Source organism: Hoplias malabaricus, chromosome X2 (genome assembly GCF_029633855.1).
Source record: "Hoplias malabaricus isolate fHopMal1 chromosome X2, fHopMal1.hap1, whole genome shotgun sequence".
Classification (NCBI taxonomy): domain Eukaryota; kingdom Metazoa; phylum Chordata; class Actinopteri; order Characiformes; family Erythrinidae; genus Hoplias; species Hoplias malabaricus.
The window spans coordinates 18,774,263-18,800,199 of NC_089819.1; the positions used below are offsets into that span (position 1 = coordinate 18,774,263).

The 25,937-nt window shown below is 38.4% G+C and overlaps 1 protein-coding gene across 1 annotated transcript; it reads left to right on the forward strand.

Annotated features, from left to right (window-relative positions):
* Window positions 1–1,373: 1,373 nt before the first annotated feature.
* LOC136676379 (tyrosine-protein kinase JAK2-like) lies at window positions 1,374–25,016 on the forward strand. The gene is made up of 24 exons (XM_066653343.1): window positions 1,374–2,093; window positions 6,622–6,868; window positions 7,776–7,899; window positions 8,704–8,821; window positions 13,383–13,528; window positions 13,794–14,088; window positions 15,255–15,374; window positions 15,628–15,785; window positions 16,297–16,408; window positions 16,653–16,839; window positions 17,002–17,126; window positions 17,312–17,446; window positions 18,195–18,282; window positions 18,456–18,583; window positions 18,673–18,811; window positions 20,536–20,687; window positions 20,918–21,068; window positions 21,359–21,495; window positions 22,719–22,908; window positions 23,324–23,448; window positions 23,556–23,728; window positions 23,890–24,007; window positions 24,210–24,323; window positions 24,444–25,016. The coding sequence occupies exons 2-24, from the start codon at window positions 6,670–6,672 to the stop codon at window positions 24,576–24,578; spliced, it is 3,369 nt and encodes a 1,122-aa protein (XP_066509440.1). The 5' UTR covers window positions 1,374–2,093; window positions 6,622–6,669; the 3' UTR covers window positions 24,579–25,016.
* Window positions 25,017–25,937: the final 921 nt, after the last annotated feature.

A 25,937-nucleotide genomic window follows, 5' to 3' on the forward strand; every position in this document is an offset into this window, starting at 1 on the left:
GCCACTGGAAGAGCAACTGACACATTAGCTTTACTCTTTGATAGAAGTGCATCGCCCCAATATATTTCACGTTTTGTGTAAAAATAGGGTGACCAGACGTCCTCTTTTACCCGGACATGGCCTCTTTTAGACGTAATATGTCCGCGCGGAATTTCAAAAACGTCCGCGGGGATTTTGTTTTTCTAGAGCTTACATAGAATTGTGAGAAGCGTTTCGTTCAAACTAGTCCCGCATTCCCCTACTCCGATTGGTTCGCTTGAGTGAGAAGGGGGAGTGGAGAAGTAGCCTAAAATCTTCTGATTGGACGGTCTGACGGTAGAGCTACCGTTATTGGTCGATAACTTTCTCTGTAAACATTTAATTGGTCAGTCTGCACGTCAGCAGTCGTCCACCCCCCCCCCCCCCCCCCCTTTGTTTATTTGAACAGAGCTGTAGTGTTTCATTACACGCCAACTCAGTCCGTGAACAGTAATGAGCTGCATTTACTGTTACTTTGAAATACACCATAGGTGTTATAATATGCATTGGTGGTCTTAAGTGAAAAATCTAAAAGTGATTTATGTTTTGTATTTCTGTACACATTGTATATATCATCAGTAATGTCTTTATTGAACTGTGCAGCAAAAAATGTTCTGATGTGTTATGATTTCATCACCGTAAAATCTCACACAGGTTAATTGTAGCTTGGATGATGAATCTATAGTTCTGAATTAAAATGCGTTTATGTTTCTAAACCATAGACATACAGTAGTACTCTGCACTAAGATGTTTCACCTCAGTGACTCTATCTGCATATTGCCCTCCTACTCGAGTTATTCTGGAGAGGTACTTTTTGCTTGAGTCATTGTTTCATAGAAATAATAATTTAAAAAATTGTTACTGGCGGATGGATTCAGGTTAATTCCCTACAGCTGCAGATAATTGGGATTGCCTACAGGTGGTAGTATTAACATTCATTTGATGTTTTGGTGTTAGTTATTGACAAAGAGTAAGATAAACTGGTATGCGGAAAGACAGACTGACTGGTAAACGGATCGACTGACATATACTGATATATACTGAAGGACAGACTAATGATTTAGGAGAAGGCTGACACGCACACATAGGTAGACTGACTGAAAGAATGCCTGACTAACGCCCCAAGTCTGTCGTATAACAGCTGAAGTACTAACAGTGGCGCAATAACCTTCACAGCCACTTAACCCTGCGTGCTAGGAATTAATAACTGCCCTTTATTTGACTGTTTCGTCCCTGTGGGTAAAAAAGTCTGACCTGAATTATTTGGAGGACTGTTTGCGTATTAACCCTAAAGCACCAATGAGTATCTGGTTCTTTTGTGGAATCACCCAAGGATATAACGAGGGTTTTTTTTTAATGGCATGAATCGGCTCCCAACATTCACCTAAAAGTACAGGATCTGCTTGCCAATGTTCACCTAATAGATTCGAGTCTAATTCAACGTTCACTTTAAAGCACCGACGCTGGCTAACAACGTCAACTTAGAAGAATCGACTCTGACTTAAAACGTTCACATTAAAGAGCCGATTCTGGATCCCAACCCCCACTTTAAAGAGCCGATTCCCAACATAAATTTGTCTCAGATCTAAACAATCACCTAAAAGCAAGACTCAAAGAATCGACTCGTTCACAAACGACACATAACCACTAGCCAGAGTTAAAGTTCATATTGGAGCTAGAAATCGTGTTATCTTAGCGTGCTCTGATTATTGAACATGCTAGTCGTTTTTGGATATATCTACCACCATTGCTGTCACGATGGATAAAGTAATTTATGTCAATACATCGTATTTAACCGCTGAATCTTCAGTGTATGACTGATTTGCGGACCATAATAATAGAGGTGAACGTCAAGACAAGTTACCCAGCTCAGTTAGCAAACGGCGACAGTGATTTGGCCAGTCTGTCCAGCATCGAAACTCAAGAAATTCAGATGTCACGAAGGTGGCATATGCGAACACGTTTGGACTACGGAACAGTAAAATGGATTAGGTCAACATTTCAGTGGGGAATTTCACGTTAAAAGAGCGGCTTGGCTAACCCTGCTACATAGCCTAGCGACGCCAAAACACCAGGTAAGTTTACAGCTCTGCTAAACATTCCTGATTCTTTACCTTCTGCTTTTCGTCAGAGTTCACGTTACCGTTGGCTTTAAACCACATTACCGTGCTTTAATAAGGCGTATCAAATGTGTCTCCACTGTCTCGTGACCTAACCTGAGAAACTAGTAGTGATTCTTTCATTAAGGAAAGTTTTATTTCAGTCTGACAATTCATGCAGATAACACTGAAGCCATGTTCCAACAGACATGGGGCTGAAGTTGTTTTCCGTTACTCGGCAATTTCTTCTTAACGTTATCCGTGTTTTGTTGCACGCGCCAGCGTGAAAGTGCTGCACCATTTAAGGTGGAACGGAAAATCCTAATAAGAAGCTGTAGAAGAGGAAGCCAACTTCAGCCCCGTAGCTAACGTTGACTTACAGCAAGATGCATGAATAAAATTAATGTCGTGGTCGTTTAATTACGTTAATTGGCGCCTTTTGCCTTCAAATCTAAGTAAGCTCGAAAGTAAAAAGAGCGTGAATGTGAAGAGATCCTGACTGCTAGCTGTCAATATTAACGATAGTTGTCCACGAGAACTTCACATGACAACTGGGCCTTTGGCTCCTTTCAGACTTGCTGGAGGGCGGTTTTGTGGAGAATGGGCTGTATTTGACCTCATTGTAACGTTAGTTGCCTTGTAAAATGAACTGTATAGTTCGGGTAGAATGACAGAGACCATATTTAATATCAGTTGTTGAAAGTTTCTCCTGGCGGAAACGAGTCGCTTTGCTGTGAGAGACAAGACTCACGAAGGCTGGGGCTGACACTCTCTCTCTCTCTCTCTCTCTCTCTCTCTCTCTCTCTCTCTCTCTCTCTCTCTCTCTGTGTGTGTGTGTGTGTTTGTGTTTTATTTATTTAATATTGTGCAAAACACTGAACCTTTAGTGTGCTATTAAATATAAGCCCTTTAACCAATGCTTTTAAATGAGTTCATTAGTGGTCATTAATTAGGCCATAAGAGTTTAAAATCATCAATAAACCATTAGCTTATACTCTAAATTAGTTTTAATAACAAGTTCAGTTTTTAATGATAGAGAAGGCAAAGCAAGTAGCCAGAAAGGTCAGTGGACTTAGTATATGTCAAGCAACAGGTCAGTCATACTCTTTGTATGTGTGTTATAACTGTTTATTAATTATTTTTAACATGTGCGTGCCTAATCAATATCCATCAATGTGATTTAACAATAGAGCTGGATGTGTGCTCAGTGTTTGGCAAGTAACTGGTTCCTGATGTAATTTGTTTTTTTTAATGTTTATTAGTGATTTTTAAGATGTATATAACAAGATCAGTAATTTTTATTGTATACTGTTATAAAATATATAAACATTAGGTAAGTAGACACTTAGGGTCAGAAAGACTGGTCAAAGTTGAAGCTGATTGTGTCTCGTTTATCTATATTTTTGTGCATTTCTTACATTGATTAAGCAAAATAAATATAGACAAAAAAGCAAAATTCTTTAGTTATTATCATGGATATCTGGACAACGAATTGATTGAGAACAGAACAGGAATTTTACATACGTCTTTGCAGCATGGAATTGTTGCAGTGGGTTAATGCACATACCATCTCAGTCTGACTGATTAAACAGCTCTTCAAAAGCAAGATTTGAATTACAGTAATTTAAAATGTAAGAGCTGGAGTTGCACTTTAATTATGTATGGCACCAGCTGAAAACAAGCTCGGTATATTTCTAAAGTCAATGTTCAAAATTTTGTCTCTTAGAAACAAGGAGGTGGTCACCATATGATGGTTGATCTGTGTATATTCATTTGCCGGAGGTGAGGAGAATGAGTAAATATAAATATTATGATGTTCCAAGACACCAAGAATAGATACAAAGCACACAAACTTAAAACACTATAAAAACCTAGAATGAAGTATGATGTTTATTCAGTGTTTTTTATACACTGCATTACAGTAGTTTCAGTTGAATATGATTATTCATACCCTCTTTTGATGGAGCATGCAGGTTGTCAAGTGTTTTTAAATAAAGACAGCATCTATCACTGGCATTGACGTGCGTGCTGTGTCTCAGATGATCTAGTGCTTCCTACATAGTGCACTGTGTGGGGGATTAAACTATGGTTAATGCACCTAAAAATGACATAGACGTTAAAAGAGCTGTGGAAGTGATAGCTGAATATAAGTGTGTTTGTATTAGACAAATTGCTCAGTACCCGGTTGTATAATCTGTTATTTTAGGACCTACATTGTGCACTACACAGGGTTTAGGGACCCCATAAACAAAGTGAGACTGAGTCTTTTACATTACGGACAGATCCAGGTCACTTACATTTATGAATGTGGACTGTTAAGATGAAAAACAATCTGAGCAAAATCTGGAATGGATTAATAGCCTGTGTCTCTAAGTTGTCTATGCAGGCTGTATGAAATTAATTTGTAAGTAATGAGAACAAGCAACATATAAAGACAACTTAATAAAAGAACCCCCAATTTGATGAATTCAATGCGTAGGGATTTTATATACCTTGAAATTTATGTGTGAATTATTTTCAGCAGATCACGCAATAGGGTAGACAACAACGCTATAGGCCTGTATCCTCCCGGCCACATCACTACATGCGTTGTTTACATCTGAACAAAATAAACTTTGTTGGGTGAGAGATCAGAGTTTGTGTGGTTTACCCTTTCTGTAACCACTGAAATGAGTTTGCTGTTGTAAGAAAGATCTCATTGACTAAACTGAGTTTGTCGCTAATGCTTGCTTATTTTAGCATGACGAAGGAAGGGCGTCTTTCAATGAGCACTTTCCACAATGGCCGTAATTTCTAGCTTCTTTGAAGTTTGTTGTTTTATTTCTGAACTTACAGGGACTGTAATTTACCTTGGATTAAAGCCATTCATCAGGGTTCATCTCTAATGATAAATTATATTTTTGTTTGTTTTTAGTTGTGATGTTTGTTGCTTACATTGTGCCCTTGTACACTGTACTCACAAAAGCCACATTCTCTGAGCATCCTGTCCCCCGCCCCATCATTTTTTCCTTCTCCCTCTTTATTCTGAATATTATCTTGTGCTCTGCCTGGTAAGTACATTACCAGTAATGCCCAGTGGCAGCTTTTGTTATTTAAGCTGTTCATACTCTAGAGAGAGGGTTGTTTTATGCTCTGTCCCAAAGGCTAATAAATGTTTCAGTTGGTCTAGGGCAGTGATGTTATGAGCTGCTAATCTCAAGGCTCCTCAGGCAGTGTCAGGAGTTTGTGACTACACCGTGGAGGTGTGCTCTTTGTGGTTTCCTTCGGTTACGTCACTTCCCAGTAGCTGGCCATTGACATGATGTAGCCTAAGTAATTTAATTCAGAAGGTAGTTGGCTTTTGTCATTTTTATGTGTCATTTTATATTTAAAAAGTGTAAAAAACAAAAAAACATATTGCTTGTCGATAGTACAGATGATTAATCGAGCAACTTCAAGGCAATGAACCAACAAACAACAGTGGAAAGATATTGGTTTGCTTGTGAGTACATTTCTTCTGGTAACTGTTATCACACTCTGCTCTGTGGTGAGTGTCAAAACAGTAAAAGGGAAACCCAAAAGATGAATGAGTAATGCTGTAGCAAAAACGAATACTGATGCTGAAGTTGATTCAGAAATGATAAATAAAATGCATTGTATTTATTTGTCTGTTTTTATATTTAGAACATTCATTTTTTATACCACAAAATCTGTAGACTAAATAGTAATAGTAAATATAGTAAATAGTATTTTAATAGTAAATATTTGATAACATGGAATATTAACAATTTAAATAACACCAATTAGCAATAGAATTACAGCCAGCTGCTTATATCTCAATAGCTTTGTCCATTTTCATCATCTCCACTTCCAATATGCCACACTTTGTTGTTCTGCAATTGCAGATTGTAGTCCACCAGTGGCTCTGCATACTTTGTTAGCCCACTTTTAACCTGTTCTTTAATAATTATGACCCCCAGAAGACCACAACATTCACAGTGGACAGTTCCCAGTGTACTGCAGTGAAACTGAAATGGTGGTGGTCAGCTGTCTTCCCTGGTGTAAAAGGCCATACCTTACTCCACTGGCACCGTTAATGCATGCTTAGTGCCACCAGTTCCATGTGATCTTTACGTGCTACATCACCAACAACCACAACGCCTCTGCAGTGTATTTCCCCAAGTAGTCTGTGCTCTCCTTATCCACAACAATTGACTAGATGTATCAGCTTTTCTGATGACTTCTTCACAGCTGCCCTTAAAATTTGTAATTAGAGGCCATTATACTTGAAGTATGACAGGTAGCCTTTCACCACAGCAGATGTTTGTTCATTCACACTGCCATTATTATACATAATGGCTGCCTGTTAACTGCATTAACAGTTATTATTTCACTAGAATGCAAATTTTATAAAATTCTGAATAATATCAGAGTAAACCCATTAAATGATTGTAAAACTGTGTGATGGGTTAAGAGTAAAAATAGGTATTTGTTTTTAGTTAACTGTATCTGCTATTGTCTTTAGATGAATGTTGCCCCTTGACCCCCAGCCGCTCACGTGTCGGTAACGGACATGGAGTCAGCCGCTTGCCCCCCAGCACACCAGAATGGTGATGTTCATCGGCAAGAACGCGTGGCAAAACCGTCCACCACTGCTCTGAAGATTCATCTCTACCACAGCAGCCAGAGTGAACCAGAACGTGCCCCACTCTGCTATCCGCCAGGAGAGTATGTGGCTGAAGAACTGGCCATTGATGCAGCCAAGGAGTGCGGTAAGAGAAATAGAAAAAATGAAGCAGTAGCAATTGGTCAGCAGGATTTAATTGTTGCTGTTTTAGTTTAAAATCATGCCTTTATTTTTTTTTGGTCTGCTTTTACAACATAAGTAAATTAGATTAAATTGATACCAATTGAACTACAAAATGTTAAAATAAACCATAGTCTCCATCTTAATAACTGTATTAACTAGCTGTTAGGTTCCAGTAGCTGTTGGCTCTCCTGGCCAGAGCTTGACAATTAACAAAAATAGCAGCACTTCTAGAGACTGGCTCAAATGTGTTTTGATAGTGGTGGCATTAAGAATGTGTGTGCTTGGGTGGACCCTGTCGGTCCACCTCTATTTACACTCTATTAATATAAACACACAGTTCATCAAGGAGGAATTTATCTTAGAGCATGGTACAGATGTGAGATGTTCAGTGGTGTTTAAAAGTGACGCAACACCTTTCATAAGTGCACCTACTGAGGCTTATTTTGGTTATAAAAAATATATTTTATTTGAAATATAGTACTTGTTTAAATGAGGTATGCCAAGATATGATAACATTGATATGATGTACAACATGCTAATAATAACAATGTGTAGTATAAAAAACATTTTTACATTTTATTAGCTTAACTTAATAACTAAGTAGGTGCTCTTGTTAGTTCTACAATTACAGATGGTAGTTAATCATGACAATTCATTATGTATTTACTTTGCTGCACATGAGCATAACATTTAGGCTGCTCTAAAAAGTAAAATTTTGCTTACTGGGCTTTGAGATCTTTATAGATGAACGTGTATTTAATAATAACTTTCAGATTTTAAGCTGAATTGAATTGAAGCTGTGTTAGTAATTAAATTGTTTGACTGGCTCTGCTCTGATGCTGCTTTTGAAATATCTCTCTTCTTTACAGGAGTCTCTCCAGTCTATTTCAGCCTGTTCAGCCTTTACAGAGAAAGTGACAGGGTCTGGTTATCACCCAACCACATCCTTCATTTGGATGAGTTGGCCAAAGAGAGTTTGATCTTCAGAATTAGGTACTTACAACACATTAAAGTGAGGACTGTTAAGGGAGTGCCTGAAGTAGCATAAAATGTTTTGTCTGCACACTGTTCTTATCTAAATACATGCTGAATTTTTATTTATAAGACATGATGGTCAACATGAATTCAGACCAATTCAGACATTATTTTGTGGAAATAAATCAAGCAAAAATATGTGAAAAATAAATTATACACACACACAATATATATAAAAAAGACCTGTCAATCTTTAATAGCTGTTTGTTAATACGCTGGCTACACCTAGCAACTCTTACATTTTTCTTTGGTATGAAGAGCAGGTTTGCCTAAATAATGTTTTTGACAGTTTAATTTTTCAAACAATGGATGGGAACACTTTTGGCCTAGAGGTGATTTATGCACGTGAAATGTATATGTACTGACATCACAGCAAGTATGGTGTGTTTTTCCCCATAGGCAGTATTTTGTCAATTTTTGCTAAATGGCTCTGAACTGCCTAGTTTTTTCAGTTTTAGTTTTTTGCAAAATTACACACCTTTTATGGAGAACCCTTTGAATATTTCCCTCAAACATCCTGGGCCTCTTTTTTTATTTTATTTATTTATTTAATATTTTTTTCTCCCCAATCCCTGTGAGTGTGAGTGTGTGTGCTCACTCATTCAGTCACAGGCAAGTTCCATTTGGTGCTTTACCCCTTAAAACAATTTAGAAAACTGTTCCCAAGCTTCTCCAAGACTGTTTATATTATGCAGTAGGCGTTCATGTAAACTATTTTAGATAAGAGCCACAGTTGTGTCTTAATCATGTTGTTGCTTACAGGTACTACTTTCCTGTGTGGTATAGCTCTGGAGGCTCTCGAGCTTACCGATGTGGTGTTACAAAGGGATCTGAGAGTCCTGTCCTTGATGACCATGTTATGTCTTACCTTTTTGCCCAGGTAGGACCACTTTATTCAACTATTTATAACATCTGAGTGTGATGTATTTCATGTTCTTTCATGTTCAGGAAATATAATTTTGTTGTATGTTATGGAGGTTTTTTTCTTTATTAATGATTCACTGTTTTGTTATTCTTCTATTTTCATACATATTACAAACTATAGAAGTATAAGGGTCAATGAAATAACATCTTAATTACCCCTTTCTCTTCCCTCAAATCCCCTTCTCCACTGGAGTCAGTGTAATATTATGGCATACAAAAGAAAGGAAACGGGGCATGTCTGTTTTCCAACATGCTTATAACCTTTATAATATAATACAACTACCACGTACTGTTCCCAACATATATTTGCAGGTAAAAGATTAAACTGAGTCTTGCCACTCCAGAAGCCTCAGTAATCTTGTAGATAGTCCAAATATTTGCCCCACTTTCGCAAATATATGTCTAATTGCTCCATCATCCTATATGATGGTGTGTGGTGTGTGTTTGTCTGTGAGAGAGAGACAGGGAGAGTGTGTGCAAATCATGTTTAAGTGAGCGAGCAAGCGAGGTAGAGAGAGGCATATGTGAGACTTGATTTCACGACAGTACTCTCGGGATAAACAGACCTTCAGCAGAGCCCATTCGGACCTCTGCAGTGTGAGAAACAGGATGAAGCTCCCACCTTCAAACACGTCTGGCATTTAAAGAAGTAGAGTACTGGGTTAGAAATGAGTAAGCAATACAAACGAAAAAAACAACAACAACAATTAACTACATTGCACTTTTTTGCTGGAAAAAGACTTTAAATAAAGGCATTTATGTTGGGATGCATTCGTTTCATTGGTTTATTTTTTTTGTTGTGGTATTGAAATTGGTATAGAGAATCGTAGAATTGTAGTGGTATTGGTACAGACATTTACATTTTTGGTATTGTGACATCCCTAATCTAGACCACAAGAAATGTAACAATATTGCACAGATCTCAAATGTTTATTTTTATACTGCAAGCTCATAAGATAAATCTAGGCTTAGATTTACAAAAAGACAGTCAAGGCATACAAATCTATGAATAATTAGCATCTAATTAGGGATAGCGTTATCACAAGGCACAGCACTACAACACTCTCTCTATAATGGCCATTTAAAGGGAAAATTAAACATCAACCTGCGTCCCTTATTTTAAACAGTATATATCATAACACTAGTAGAAAACAAAACAGCCGCCAAAGATTACAGAACAATACAGCCCTTTCATAGGAGCCAGACAGTATGGGTATCCTTTATTTGTCGTTTGTTTTGTAAATAAAAGGTCAACATGCATGTTAGATATACCCTGCTCTTATTCAGATTTGACCAACAATAGAAGATGAAAACAAAACCACACTTTGTTCAGACATGTAAAATATATATAAGATCTTTAAATTGTAAAAGAAATATATGTGAACATAAATCAAGTTCAACACTAGTCTAAAAAAGAAAAATGTTTGACTTAGTCATTTTCTCCCAGTTTACTTCTCTCTCTCAGTTAGGGTATAATCACATCTGAAATTAACATGTCTTGCCACATTACATAACAGCACCTGTCTGGACACAGTCTGGCCTAGCGTATAATAATGCTTTCAGTGTGGCTCTGTCTGCAAATTCAGATCTTCAAAAGAGCCATTCTCAAATGCCTGTCAAGTCCCTGAACTCAGCAGGGGGAGATTGCCAGGTAACTGATTCTGCCAACTTCACACTGCATAGTGTTGAGGACTTTTACCCTGAAGGCCACATCTGTGATTTGACTCTTAAAGGAAAATTCCACATCTTTTAAAACATTTCTGTGGAACACAGCATAATTCAATCATTGAGTGTTTCAGAATAGTCTGATGTAAAATGGTGCATTGTAGAGGCATATACAGTCTTCTGTCCAAAATCAATTTGTTACTTTTTATTTGATATCTATAGCAACCAGTGAACATACACGTCTTCACACTGGAATTCTGTGACACTGCTTTGTGGCAACATCAGTTGAAAAAGCGCTATCCAAATAAATTTGATTTGGTCTTGTGAAGCTTTCCCAACCTTGGATAATGCTCTCCACTCTTAACGAAGACATCCTTACAACTTTTAAAGGAATACTGTGGCTTGTTTTGTCTCCTGGTCTCCCCCTACCTGTTGCTGAGTGTAATTAATATTTACAGTACTTTAGTTAAATCAAGTGTCAAGTCTCGCTCTCTGGATTTTCTGTTAATAAATATTTGGCCTGGGGAATGTGGGTAATCAAATAAAATGTTGTTGACTACATGGAAATAAAAAGGTATATATCTTTCAAAATATACATTGGCCTGTATACTGTAATTACAAACAAAGTATAACAGAAAAGCACTTATTACCAGAATCAGTAAACTGTGAGCTTATCCAGCTAAAGTTAGCAAGAACTATCACTTGCCCTCGTTCATCTATAACTCTCAAAAACCTGATCATAACGCTGTCTTCAATAAATCTTGTGTTCCACTGACAAAAAAGGATAACTCTAGCCTTTACAACCAAACAACAACTACAAAAAAGCATTATTAATGCGTATGTCAATGTCTAATGTTTACTATTCCAGCTAAAGTTAGCAAACCCTGACTCACTCATCAGTAACTCTCATAAACCTAATTATAACACTTTCCTCAACAAAACATATTACTAACGACAGCAACATATGAAGAAAATGTAACAACCTGTTATTACTTACTAGTCCAGAAAAGAAAACACATGTGTCTTGTCTCTCTCTGCTCCCTACACTAAGTAAAGTGTATTAACTGTGTGGTCTCTCTTTCTCTTCATTGCTCCCTCTGCCATATTTTGAGGTTAATATAATACAGTGTTCCTTTAAGAAGGATGCAATTTATCATCATAACCAAATCACAGTCTACAAATTATTCATAAGCTCAGAGAACACCATTTTACTGTGTGTATCTTTAAAATGACATCACTTATCTTAAATTATTTCTTCATGGACAGTAAATTTCAGTCCAAAAGTTTCCTCTGCAGTATTAATCACTGTCATGTGATTAAAAAAAAAAAAAAAAGTCCATATGGACTGGGGTATATAAATATTAAATGTGATATCCTGGGTTGTCAAATCCCTTTATGTCAAAGGCTGTTTATATTAGGTGAACCCTCTGTCTTGAATATTCAGGACAAATACTTAAGTTGGATTCAAACCAGCTTAATTATTGGGAGACAAGTTATATTAAGGAGTTGGAGACTGGTGGGATCACCATCATTTCGGGACTGGGCTACAGAGCTGAGTAAAATGGCAACATATGAGAAGTTGTCATAGATGATGGAGCAATTAGATATATATTGGTGGAAGTGGGGCCAATATTTGGACTATCTACAGGATTCTGAGGCTTCTAGAGTGGCAAGACTCAGTTTAATCGTTTACCTGTAAATATAGGTTAGGAACAGTATGTGGGGAATTATATAATCAGTTCTGACCTCACAAATGCGCCTCTGGAAAAATAGCCAAAACTTCCTATAAACACACTCCTAAACCTTATGCAAAGCTTTCCCAGAAGAGCTGAACCTGTTATAGCTGCAGAAGGTGGGTCGACGTCACAATTAACCCTATGGTTTAAGAATGGGATATCAATAAATTTCATATGTAACCTCTGGAAAAATTAATTGTACAGCATAGCAGCTTTATAAAATTCTTTTAAATATTGGCTGTGAATTGAAGTCTCAAGCAAGCAGTGGGCTGTCCTGTGGAGTCCACATAATTGTAGAAAAGGTTAGAATTAAGCTGCATTGTTCCAGGAGCTGTACTCACTTTGAACTGCTCAGATTACATAGATTTATGTGTTAGGAAAAAGCCAGTCTCTGGGGAAAAATGCTGTCGTCTCAATGGTTAGACCTGGTTAGATTCTGGCTCTTTCTACAAAGCTTTTTACATTTGTGTAAGCACTGTAAGTTTTTTGGTAAAAGCTGCATTTGTAAATGCTTTTCTGCTTTACACTCAAAGGTTACTTCCTGAATATTGCTGCACAACATCACAAAATGATTGTCATGGATATGTTCCCAAGAAACTAGTCTTAACCAAGAGTACAACCATTGCTGACTCACATGTATTACTTCGACTTTTGCTTAGAATAAGCTGTTCTGATAATTAGCTGAATAGCTGAAAGAAGAGACTGGAGCCAAAAGAAGAAAAACAGTTATAAACGCAAGACCAGATTAGTGTGAATTCTTATCCTCCTGCAAATCAAGCATTAAAATAGTTCTGTTTATCGCTGCAAACTTCAGAATGTTCATCTCCCTGATTATAAAATTGGGAATAGCAGTGTTGCCAAGTTGTAACAGAAACCTTGGACTCTGGCATGCAAGGTTAGTCTGTCTGTGTTGCCAGTTGGGTCGTTTTATGACTCCAATGAGGCCGCTGCTCTCTCGTCACCTCATTACACAGCCTGCCAGGCATAGCGAACCTTGCAGAGTCATTCAGTCCAATGCACAAATGTTTATGAAGGTTTACAAATGATCATTTACATATCTGTGGGTTTAGGCCTCTTTTAAGTCTATGTTCTTCCTTATTTTAACTTCCTCTGCAGTGGAGAAATGACTTTGTAAATGGCTGGGTGAAGCTGTCCAACAGCCATGAGACCCAAGAAGAGTGCCTTGGTATGGCTGTTCTGGACATGATGAGGATGGCCAAAGAGAAGCAGTGCTCATCATTAGATATTTACAATGCCATTAGGTATGAATTTTTGAACCAGTTCTATCTTTCAGCACTTGACCTTGTCTCTGAACTCATTGTTTCCCTAATGTAAGATACCAGGGTGAATGACCTAATTTCTGTTACTGATATCCTGTTTGGTTGTTATCTAGAGTTCCTTATTTCCACCTACGTGCTTCTTAAGGTTTCAGAATGATTAAATCTTTTGAACATTTGCTGTTCAAAAATGTCTTGAATCTCCTAAGTAGGCTGCAGATTCACTCTTTTCACTGACTTTTGTCTGCAGTTACAAGTCCTTTCTTCCCAAGGACATGCGAGTACAAATCCAGGGATACCACATTGTGACGCGCAAACGCATCCGCTACCGTTTCCGGAAGGTGTTGCTGCAGTTCAGTCAATGTCGGGCCACAGCTCGTGACTTGAAGCTTAAATACCTTATCAACCTGGAGGCGCTGGATTCTGGCTTCTTCACAGAGTACTTCCAGGTCAAGGAACCATCAGCTGGCCAAGTCACCATCATTGTCTCTGCAGACAAAGGCATCCAGTGGTGCCGTGAGAAGCACAAAGATGCCAAGCCAGAGGTGAGCTGGCTGAGTTGGCTTGCAAGTAATCTGTGTTGACCTAGTCAGCATGAAGGGTGATGGTTCTCTAACCAGGTCTTGGGGTTCCCCTGATTTGTTAGCAGCCTTGCACATTTTGGCTTCAACACAATTGCAAAAATGCAGGCTGAGGACCAGTTTGGGAAACACTGCCATAGAATGTCACATTCCAGGTTTGGCCTAGCACAACACTGTGAAGTTTAGCACTCTTTGTCATTTACCATGGGCAGCAAGAGGGAAAAATGTCTGTAGAGCGGTTTGAAATCCCACAAAATAACCTGGCTTGTGTATGAAGCACCTAAAGGCTTTCTCAGATAGCATTTTATGCAGCCATAAGAAGACATTGTAAGTGTGCAGTGTGAGAATTGAAGATAACGACATTTTTTCTTTAAAAACAAACCAATTAAAGTTAAATTAACAGATGCTCAAGTAATGAGCTACTTTCTCACACAAATTAAATGTGCCAGAGATACTGAAACAGTATAGGCTAGTTTTGCAGGGTTTCTATGTTTGTAGGCAATAATTAGTTGCAAATGTTGGTTAGTTTGTGGCTGATCTTTCCATAATGGCACTTGTTTGATATGATAGCAGCAGCTAATTTGCTCTTTATTAATGTCAAATGTGGAGCTTGTACATGGGATTACTTATAGAGGCTTTCAAAAACTCTGGGAAAACTGCATCAACCACTTTTACACTCAGCAATTAAACATTAAAATCACATTTTTGTTTCTATACACATTGTCCATTTACACACACACACATTAAAATACTACAGTTATACTTGGTTGCTTTGCCTAATTTTTATGCCCCTGTACACCTGTGGTTGGCACCACCAGATATTAATTGGCTAGGTGTACCACTCTCAGCACTGCAGTGACACAGATGCAGCTAGTGTGTGTTGTGTTTGCATGAGGAAAGGATGCTATCAAAGTATACAGAGCAACAGATGGACTATTGTCTGTATTTCTAGAACTACAAAGTTTACCCATATGATTAGAGAAGCTGCTAAAATGGACGCTGAGTGTAAAAACAAAGATGTTATTTTAAGGTTTTTGCTGACAGGAAAATTTTCATGTGTGTTCAGTCAAAATGAAATGCTTTGATAGTGTACAAAAAAGGCAAAATATATGCTTGTACTTCCTGTGCAGGACCTGCAGACATATTGTGATTTCCCTCACATCGTTGATATTAGTATCAGACAAGCCAGCATAGAGGGCTCCAACAAAAGCAGAGTCGTCTCCATCAACAAACAAGATGGCAAGACCCTGGTAAGTGTGTTTTTGAAATGGGTTTTGTTTATATTAATGGAATTTTGGGAAAGAGATTGCTTTCCTATTGTAAATAGAGACATTTGGATATTAATGTTTATCATATTTCTGGTCTCAGGGAAATACAATATTTCAGCTATAATTTTCTTTGTAAATATTTTATTGTTCTTCTTACAAACCAACCCCCATGCCCCTTTATTATCTAGTTTTGTTTACTAATGTACATATGTATCTGTGCTATATTTTGTGTCAGGAGCTGGAGTTCAGCTCACAGATTGAGGCTCTGTCCTTCGTGTCTTTGATCGATGGCTACTACAGGCTGACCATCGATGGCCACCATTACCTCTGCAAGGATGTTGTGCCACCTCGTCTACAGGAGGCCATTGAGAACTTCTGCCATGGACCCATATCGTAAGGCTTAACCTCTACGCATGGAGATATGAGTATTCTCAACAAAGCTAATCAGATAGTATACCTTAGTGAAATACTCCTTAGTATGTTGCATTTGCTAGCTAACCAAAAATGGTATTGTCGAGTATATATTTTTATATTGGGCGGCACGGTGGTGCAGCAGGTAGTATCGCTGTCTCACAGCTCCAGGGACCTGGAGGTTGTGGTTTCAAGCCCCGATCTGGGTGACTGTCTGTGAGGAGTTTGGTGTGTTGTCCCATGGTCCAAAAACACAAGTTGGTAGGTGGATTGGTGACTCAAAAGTGCCCATAGGTGTGAGTGAATATGTGAGTGTATGTCACCCTGTGAAGGATTGTTCCCGCTCTGCACCCAGTAATTCCGGTTAGGCTCCGGACCCACCGTTACCCTGAACTGGATGAGTGGTTACAGACAATGAATGAATGAATAAATTAATTTTTATGTTCAATGAAATTTAGGGCTTAACAACATTTTTCTCTGAATGTTTGCATAGAATGGAGTATTCCATCAGTAAACTACGCAAGGCTGGAAACCAGCGAGGAATGTTTGTTCTCAGATGCAGCCCCAAAGACTACAACAAATTCTTCTTGACTTTCGCTGTTGGGGTATGTTTGCTGGCTGAAATCAAAGAACCTGACAAATCAGAATGCATTTATCAGAGCTCTCAAAATATAGTCACATCCAGTTGTGAAATTTTGACCTCTGAGTGTTTCTAAACCTTGAATTACCAATCAGTATGTCAATATTAAGTCTTTAATAAACTTGTGATACAGGTTAGGTTCTTCAATTAAGTGAATTTCTTGGAAAACCCTTGACGACAAGGTAATTCTAACCACTTAATCATTTCAGATGTATGATGAGGTGGAATACAAACATTGTCTGATCAGTAGGTCAGACAATGGGGATTATGTTTTAAGTGGGACTAAGAGGACCTTCAGAAGCATGCAGGAGCTGCTCAAATGCTACCAAAAGGAGACAGTGAGATCAGATGGCATCACCTTTCAGTTCAGCAAATGCTGCCCTCCCAAGGCCAGAGGTTAGTACTGCACTTGAATTTGTGTGCTAATAAATTAGATGGCAGAACATATTTCATTTGCTGAAATAATTTATAACCTTGAGTTTCCTGTCCTCATTAATTATCACTGCATGAGACAATGATCAGATTATGATTGTGTGTGTATTTATTTATTTTTTGCAGAAAAGTCAAGTCTGCTTGTGTGTCGAAGTAATAAGGGTTGTGAGGTTCCTATCTCACCCTCACTGCAGAGGCAGAACATCAGTCAGATGGTTTTCCACAAAATCAGGAAAGAAGACCTTGAGTTTGTGAGCACTCTCTGTTCTTATTAAGTCATAATTTAAAAAATAAAAAAGTAGAACAGAGATTTGGCCCATGTTTTACTGCTGTATGCTTTTGAACTGTGATCTCACTGGATAAAAAGTAAAAAACGTATGAAATGAATCTGTTTGTCATCATCTACATTTTAACTAAACACATTTTTCTGTTCCAGGGGGAGAATCAAGGCCAGGGCACATTCACAAAGATATTCAGAGGAATTCGGAAAGAACTCGGTGACTATGGCGAGATGCACAAGACAGATGTCATCATTAAAGTCCTTGATAAAGCGCACAGAAACTATTCAGAGGTGTGTAATAGGCCATCATTTACTGATACTTAGCACTTTAAAGTAGCCAAATACAGTCCTTAATAATGTTCCTCGGCCCCAGATGACTGCAGAACTGTATCCAGATTGGGAAGAAGGGTTCCTGCAATCCTCTGTGTAGTCTTAACTATGCTTGCCAGGTCTGTCAGATTCTCTGCAGTGCAGCCGGTGTACTACACTGTAACACAGTAGCAGACAATGCCCCCTGCTTTGCTCTTGTAGAAATTCACTAAGCACTGAGAGGGGTGATTGGACTTTTAAAGCCTTCTTATGAAGAAAAGCCTCCGCTGAGCTTTCTTCCTCAGGTGGTATAGTCCATATCAGTTACTTTGTGATGTGGAGTCCCAAGAAAATTTGTCATTCACCTTCTTTACATCCTTATAATTTACGTGAAGAGTGTGAGGTGTTGTTTTCCTGGTCACTTCACTAAGAGTATTAGAAGAGTATGAGGTTGTGAGTGTAAAAGGTGATACAGGCTGCACTAAGGACATAACCCTATGGTAATGCTGTTTTCAGGGTTAGAGTAGATGATTATGTGGTTACCCACTGGGAAGTTCTGTAGTCTGTTATTGAGAATGGTCTGAAAATAAGGAAACAAATCCACAGTCTTGAATGATATTGTGGGCAAGTTATTTTTGGTGGTTATTGGGATTATGCTCATTGTGAGTCCAATGTTGAAATCAGTTTTGTCAAAAGTCAATACTTATATATTTTCTGGTTTTGTCTGCAGTCCTTCTTTGAGGCCGCCAGCATGATGAGTCAGCTTTCCCACAAGCATCTGGCACTCACCTACGGCATCTGTGTGTGTGGCGAAGAGAGTACGTGTGTATCATATAACTTCTCAGCGTGTTAAGCTAGACATTTAAGCTTATGCCCTCTACTCAACCTTCTCCATTACCCCTGGAGCAGCATGTATTTACTGACCAGCCTTAGTCTGTGCTATTCTTTCTGGATCAGTAGGTTGCTTAACTTGTGTCATGTGCTGTTTCAGACATTATGGTGCAGGAGTTTGTGAAGTTTGGCTCCCTGGACACCTACTTGAAAAAAAACAAGAACTCGGTCAATATCTTGTGGAAACTGGAAGTGGCCAAGCAGCTTGCATGGGCCATGCTATTTCTTGTAAGTGGTCTTTTAAAGTGCAGTGATTGCCTTTTTTCAAAACAAAAAAACAAAGTTGATATTCATTTGCCTGCCCATGTAATACACAGGAAGAGAAAAACCTAGCCCATGGGAATGTGTGTGCAAAAAATGTCCTTCTGATCCGTGAGGAAGACAGAAAAATGGGCAATCCTCCCTTCATCAAACTCAGTGACCCAGGCATCAGCATCACTGTGCTGCCAAGAGAAAGTGAGTTTGTCTCACATTTTGAAATGTTTAATAGAATCACATAGACAGGCACCCGCACAGAGAAGTTAGGTGCAGGGGCTCAAGGGGTATAAAAGGGCACACTCTGTTCTATGCCACCTACTCATCTCCCATAATAACATTAGTTATTTCATCTGTAATGCTGTTTGTAATCATGCAGTCTGTTAATAACATGCATATTGTTCAACTTATACTGACATGCATATTAAATTATTAAGAGGAGCATATGTCGGTGTTAGCTGTGGTGTGTGATTGTGGGTGTACGATGTGTGTAATATGGATGATACAGTTGAATAAGTGTCCAATGGGAGTGGGGATGGCTATATTTTAACTAGTGTAAAAATGTATTTATGCAACTTAAAAAGTGTTCAAGCCTCAGAGATTACCCCATATATACTTAGAAATGCTCAGTGCTCAGGCAAATATCCAGGGACATTTCATGAATGGTTTGTGTTTATACCAGATGCAATGAAATCGTTTTTAAGAATATATTTCATGCATGCATGCTGCCTTTATGTGAGATCTGGATTTGTTCATGCCCTACTGAATGCATGACCTTCATGAACCTTCAAAGCACATATACCTGGGTCTTTGGCATCATATATTTATTCCAGGAATATTAATAATTTGCCGTTGACAAATACAAAACCCCATTTCCAGAAAAGCTGGGACATTTTTGTACAGCAGAATCTGTGATGTGTCAATTCTCTTTAAGCTGTTTTTATTATTTTTAATGGTGGGGGGGGGGGGGTCATAGAATATTCCAAATACATTTGAATCTTAAAAAACTCATAAACATAATAAGCAGGTGAATTGATAACAAGTGAGGGTATCATGATTGGGTCCAAAAAGGAGCCTCCATTTAAAGGCTGGTTTTTGCAAGCAAAGATGGGATGTGACTCACCACTTTGTGAGAGATGTTTCAAACACAACATTTCATAAACAACATTAGAACTGTTCAGGGCAAGATTTCAATGTATTTAACCAGACAGAAGTCTGTGTAGAGCAACACTGTTGAAGTGCATGGGCTTTGAGCCCAGATGGCATGGCATGAGAAATGGGCTATTATAACTCCCAGAATATATATATTCTGCATACAGGTCCATATTTAAAATGTGCCTACTAATAAATGTAGCTTTATTGGGCTAAATAAAGGAGTAGCCTGTTAGACTCAGTCATATAAATGTTTTACTTACCTGAATAATGTACTGATTCATGATTCATTCAAGTCTGGGATTGATTAATTTCTTGAAGCCACACACACATAATCTACTATATTCTCAGGTTGAGGCTCAGCAGTGTGTTGCCAAAACCCAGTGTGTAATGTGTGTTCACCAAATTCCGGTCCAAAAAGTAAAAATCTTTCCCAGGATTTCGTTTCAACAGCCCTGACAGCTGCCTGATTGGCTTGTAATTATTAAAGGTGTCAGGCATTTGGAATAAAATCCTAGAGTCTATTTTTACTTTTACTTTTTAAGTTTGCTCTTCTGAATGACCAAAAAAGCACTTATGCAGTCGAAGGGTAAAGTGCAGGGGCTCCAGCCTCCCTTGGGATCTGTCTATGCATTTGCCTCCACATTATGTCAACCCCCTTTGACCAGTAGAGGTCAGAAAGGATGACAGTGTTTTTTGTGAACCTAATAAATTGCTTCTATTTTTCTGTACAACCTGTATGTTTAACCTGAAACCTAACTTCCCGGTTCTAGTTTTGGTGGAACGAATTCCATGGGTGCCTCCTGAATGTATTGTGGATCCAAAGAACCTCAGCCTTGCTACGGACAAGTGGAGCTTTGGTACGACACTTTGGGAGATTTGCAGTGGCGGAGAGAAGCCACTAGCTAACATGGACAGCTCCAAGGTTAGGAAACATATGTGTTGGTACAGAACTCTCACCGGTTCTCTATATCATTTATTGTTCTAATTAATAATGTATATTGAATGATAGTTTTACATCAGTTGTTTTATGCTAACTAATCACCAGTTTGATCACAAAGAGGACAGAGGAAAAACTAAATATCTGAGGCACTGTTGTAGATGAAATCCACATAATGTCAATGTTTGAGTTTTGTGCTGAATATTTCCTTACAGAAACACTTGTTCTATGAAAACCGGCACCAGCTGCCTGTGCCCAAGTGGACAGAACTGGCCAACTTGATCAACAGTTGTATGGACTATGAGCCAGCATTTAGGTCATCCTTCAGAGCAATCATTCGTGACCTCAACTGTCTCTCATGTCCAGGTCTGTAGTTTTCTTTCTCTAATTTTCATCTCCACTGTTATGACTTTTCAGTTTATAGTTCTCCATAAAGCTTATAAGAAGGACATAACATTTGGAAAACATGTTCGAACATGCCAGTCAATAGCAATAGTGCTGATCCCTTAATAACAATCCACACATGAAGAGAACCTTGAAATGCTAAGTGCTGTCAGTTCCATCTTAAACCCATCGGTCCTCCTTAAGCCTGACATGTCTGAAGTCCTGTCACTGTAGAGCATTTATAATGATAAATGATCATTTTTCCTTTGTAGACTATGAGATGATGATGATGGAGAGTGACTTGCTGCCCAGTAGAACGGGACTTGCATTTGCCACAGGGGCCTTTGAGGATCAGGAACCAGTGCAGTTTGAAGAAAGACATCTGATTTTCTTACAGCAACTTGGCAAGGTAATGCATTCAAAATAGAATCCATGAATAGCACTTATTCGTCAAATCTGATCATAAAATGGGTGCATATAGCTTTTAATGAGTTTTGTTTAGTGATACACGATATATCTGCGGCTGATATATCATTTGCGGATATCTGGATGTTTTTATGTTATCGGTCCGAAATTGGAATTTTAGCCCATATTGCAACCAATAAATTGACGTCGTTTTTGTGCTTTCAGATATACACTGATGCCTGTAAATACACAACTAATGTGTGTCATGTGGACGGTTACAGTTTCTACAGAGAAAAGTTTCTCGCAATTAAATTTCTCTGTGGTGAAATCTAATTTAAAGTATCAGTGATGCTCAGTTCACACATGCATCAGGTTAAACTACACAAAAGATACTCTCAACCACCACATTGCAGGAGCCCTTCTTATATAAAACACACAAAAATATATATAGTGTCATTCAGCATCTGAATTTATTACTAAAACACGATGATAAACCATTACAGACACTCGCTCAAATGGTCTCTCTCTCCCTGACTCGCTCTGAGACAGTTTATGCTGCGCTCACCAAAACAAACCCGGTGCTGCAGTAATTTGCACCCCTCTAGAAACAATAAATGCGGAACCAGTAATAAATCTTTGATAAAAATATAAAATAACTACAACTAATTAACTTAAAAGATAAAATTGAAAAGTACAGAAATGTACAAATACTCAGGAAAAGGCATGTCCTATGACAAACCACAATCAAAATAATTTGTTGTGCTTTAATCGAAAGTGAATTTGCTTTAATTAAGTTATCGGTTAATAATATTGGTATTGGTTACTCCAAGGTGCTAATTATCAGTTATCGTATCCGCCCAAAAGATTCAAAATCAGTGCATCCCTAGATTTGGTTTTTATCAGTTCATCTTAGGTGTATCACTACAAATTCACATCTAGTGGGAATGTTTGTAACAACATGAAAAAATGCTTTATTTGCAGCTAAATAATAAATATCAGTAAAATCAATAATAAGTTGTTTTTCAATGCTGTCAAATCTGCACTTGTACCTAAAAATAGCATGCTTGGGGGCAGCTTGTGGTGCACATCTAATGGTTATGTCCACAAGTTACGTCCTATTCTTTGTTGTGATAAGGGATGGGTACAAAGTTTTATATTTAATTATTTCACCCTAATTAATGATTCATAATGAAATGACATCAATAACTGGCTGTGTAATTTCTGTAGGGAAATTTTGGCAGTGTGGAGATGTGCAGATATGACCCTCTGCAGGACAACACTGGTGAAGTGGTGGCAGTAAAGAAGCTGCAGCACAGCACTACTGAGCACATGCGGGATTTTGAGCGAGAAATTGAGATCCTCAAGTCGCTTCAGCATGAGAACATTGTGAAATACAAAGGCGTTTGCTACGGTGCAGGTGGGGCAAAGAGACAATTGCGTAACTCTACTAATGTCATAGTAGTCCTGGTGTAATCTCACTATGGCCATTGCATTAACATGTGTCCTGAGCGACCAGCTCATAAGCGGCCAGCACTAAATACAAGTGTGAATGTGTCTCTGAGGTGCATTATATTTGGTTCACTCAGACTACATTCAGAGATCAGGTCTGTAGAGTCCTGAATCAAATTAAATCACCCAAGACGCATGTTAGTTTATTTAATTTTGATTTAATTTTCCTTGCTTGTAGGTTTGTAGCGTGTTTCATATTGTAGTCTTTATGGTGTCTCATATGTTTAGATTTGCTTAGATCCATTTATGAACTTTCCACCTTAAACGCCTAACAAGCTGCTTAGTTTTCTGTGAACAGAACTGAAAGTGCGGTTTTCTTCCAGGGCGGAGAAACCTTCGGCTTGTAATGGAGTATTTACCTTACGGTAGTCTGCGAGACTACCTCAACAAGAATCGTGAAAGGATTGATCACAAAAAGCTTGTACATTATGCCTCTCAAATATGCAAGGTATTAAAGATTGCAAAAAGATTTGCTTTACATATAATCATTAACTCAGTCATATATATGTTTGTGTGGATTCGTTATTGGCATCAAATTATGTTGTTTTGACACAGGGTATGGAGTATCTTGCAAACAAACGGTACATTCATCGAGATCTGGCCACACGAAACATTTTGGTGGAGAGTGAGTTTCGGGTGAAAATTGGTGACTTCGGTTTGACCAAGGTCTTGCCTCAGGACAAAGAATATTACAAGGTCAAAGAGCCAGGAGAAAGCCCCATATTCTGGTAAGCGTTCATGAGTTTAATTCATTTACATATATTTTACAGGTGAAAGTTGCAATTGATTTTGAATTTTTAAAGAGCCAGTCTTGAATCTGCTTTTATTTTTGGCACATTGTTGTATAGAGTTCAGACTGAAGTTTCTAAGGATGTTAAATGGTTTGCAGGTATGCTCCTGAGTCTTTAACAGAGAGCAAATTCTCAGTGGCATCAGATGTTTGGAGTTTCGGAGTTGTTTTATATGAACTCTTCACTCTCAGTGACAAGCTCTGTAGCCCTCCTACCGTACGTATCACTCTCTCAAGCACTCAGACTCTGTCTTACTATTCGTTGTCATTTCTGTTTTATCTCTTCACATTTTTTTCATAGTTAATTTAAACGAGTTATATTTGGTCTCAGCGTGTGCCTTCCCTGAATTCAAATTAAACAACTTAAGCCGTTGTTTTAGAATCTTGCGCAACAGCACTTTACCTCTAACTCTGTTCAGGTCTTCATGAGCATGATGGGAGGAGACAAGCAAGGTCAGACTATAGTCTATCATCTCATTGAGCTCCTGAAACTAGGGAACCGTTTACCCCAGCCTGTGGGCTGCCCCTCAGAGGTAAGTCACCAATCCTTTAAACCTCTGGCAGCCAGGTTCACTATTGCCATGAGCCAGAGTTATTCCAAAAGTAAATGAGGTGAACATAAATAATTGTCTGATTTTTTTTTTCCCCATTAGATATATGAGATAATGCAGGAATGCTGGGACAGTGACCCCAGCTTTCGGCCGGCCTTTAAGGAGCTCACTCTGCGGGTGGACTTGTTTCGAGACAGCAGCGACTCAGACAGATACACCCAAGTGCCTGCATTTTAAGAGACTTTGTGCTGCTGTGTACATCAGGACCTGAATCCTCAATTTAATTATGTTCTTCAGTGTGCCATCATTGCAGATCTCATTTAAGACATCCTTTATCGTCTGCCAGCTTTTAAGAACATATTTAGCAAAAAAAATAATTTTAACTTCTTCTTCTTACTTTGTTTTTTTTTTTGCTAGCAGTGCTGGCATGCCTCCTAACCCTATCCTACCAAGAAAGAAAGAACTGTGAACAGAAGAAAGCATGAGCACTGCATTCTTTTTATATGTCAAGTGTTTTTATGTACATATATGAAGATTTTATAATTTTATAAAAAAAATGAAATATGTATGCACTGCTGGCTATATTTGAACTGTTCAAAAGCGGTGAAATACAAATGAAGAATTTAAAGAGAGAGAAATAGAGTTTGTTTATAGGTTGTTTTTTTCCATTGTGCAGGTGGTGTCTAATTAAAATGATATATTAATAATATTGAACGTGTTTGAACATATTTTAAAATCTATTTAAATTATTTTATTTACTTTTTCTGGTTGGTTGAGCTCAATAAAATGCTTGTCATGGGTGGGGCATGTTTAAGTTTTCAAATTCACAGATGCAGGCAACCTACCTAAAAGGATGGGGGCAGCGCCATCTAGTGAACGCATTTGATATTTAAGGTCAAGTGGATTTTCATGAAGCCCTCAGTAACCGTCCAGCTCAGCTGCAACAGGTCAATGTAAAGGTCATAACAGATAAATAACAAAAAGAAACGATAGAGAATATTTTCAGGAGAAATGCTGGTAAAAAAAAACAGGCAGAGTGTGAGATAGCTTTTATACTTGCAGCAACCAATTTATATTTTAATATACTGATATTCATTCATTATCTGTAAATGCTTATCCAGTTCAGGGTCGCAGTGGGTCCAGAGCCTGCCTGGAATCATTGGGCAAAAGGCAGGAATACACCCTGGAGGGGGCCCCAGTCCTTCACAGGGCAACACTCACACATTCACTCACTCACACCAACGTGTGTTTTTGGACTGTGGGAGGAAACCGCAGCACCTGGAGGAAACCCACGCAGACACAGGGAGAACACACCACACTCCTCACAGACAGTCACCCAGAGGAAACTCACGCAGACACAGGGAGAACACACCACACTCCTCACAGACAGTCACCCAGAGGAAACTCACGCAGACACAGGGAGAACACACCACACTCCTCACAGACAGTCACCCGGAGCGGGAATCAAACCCACAACCTCCAGGCCCCTGGAGCTGTGAGACTGCGACACTACCTGCTGCGCATGGACACCAGTTGTAAAAACATTAAAATTGTGAGCATCAGAAATTATATTTATTATATATATATAAATAAATT

Excerpts from the sequence above, each read along its gene's own strand:
- LOC136676379 (XM_066653343.1), top strand. The coding sequence starts at position 6,670 with ATGGAGTCAGCCGCTTGCCCCCCAGCACACCAGAATGGTGATGTTCAT. Across the intron at positions 6,869-7,775 it reads TGATGCAGCCAAGGAGTGCG|GAGTCTCTCCAGTCTATTTC; the intron begins GTAAGAGAAATA and ends TCTTCTTTACAG. Across the intron at positions 16,840-17,001 it reads CTGCCCTCCCAAGGCCAGAG|AAAAGTCAAGTCTGCTTGTG; the intron begins GTTAGTACTGCA and ends TATTTTTTGCAG.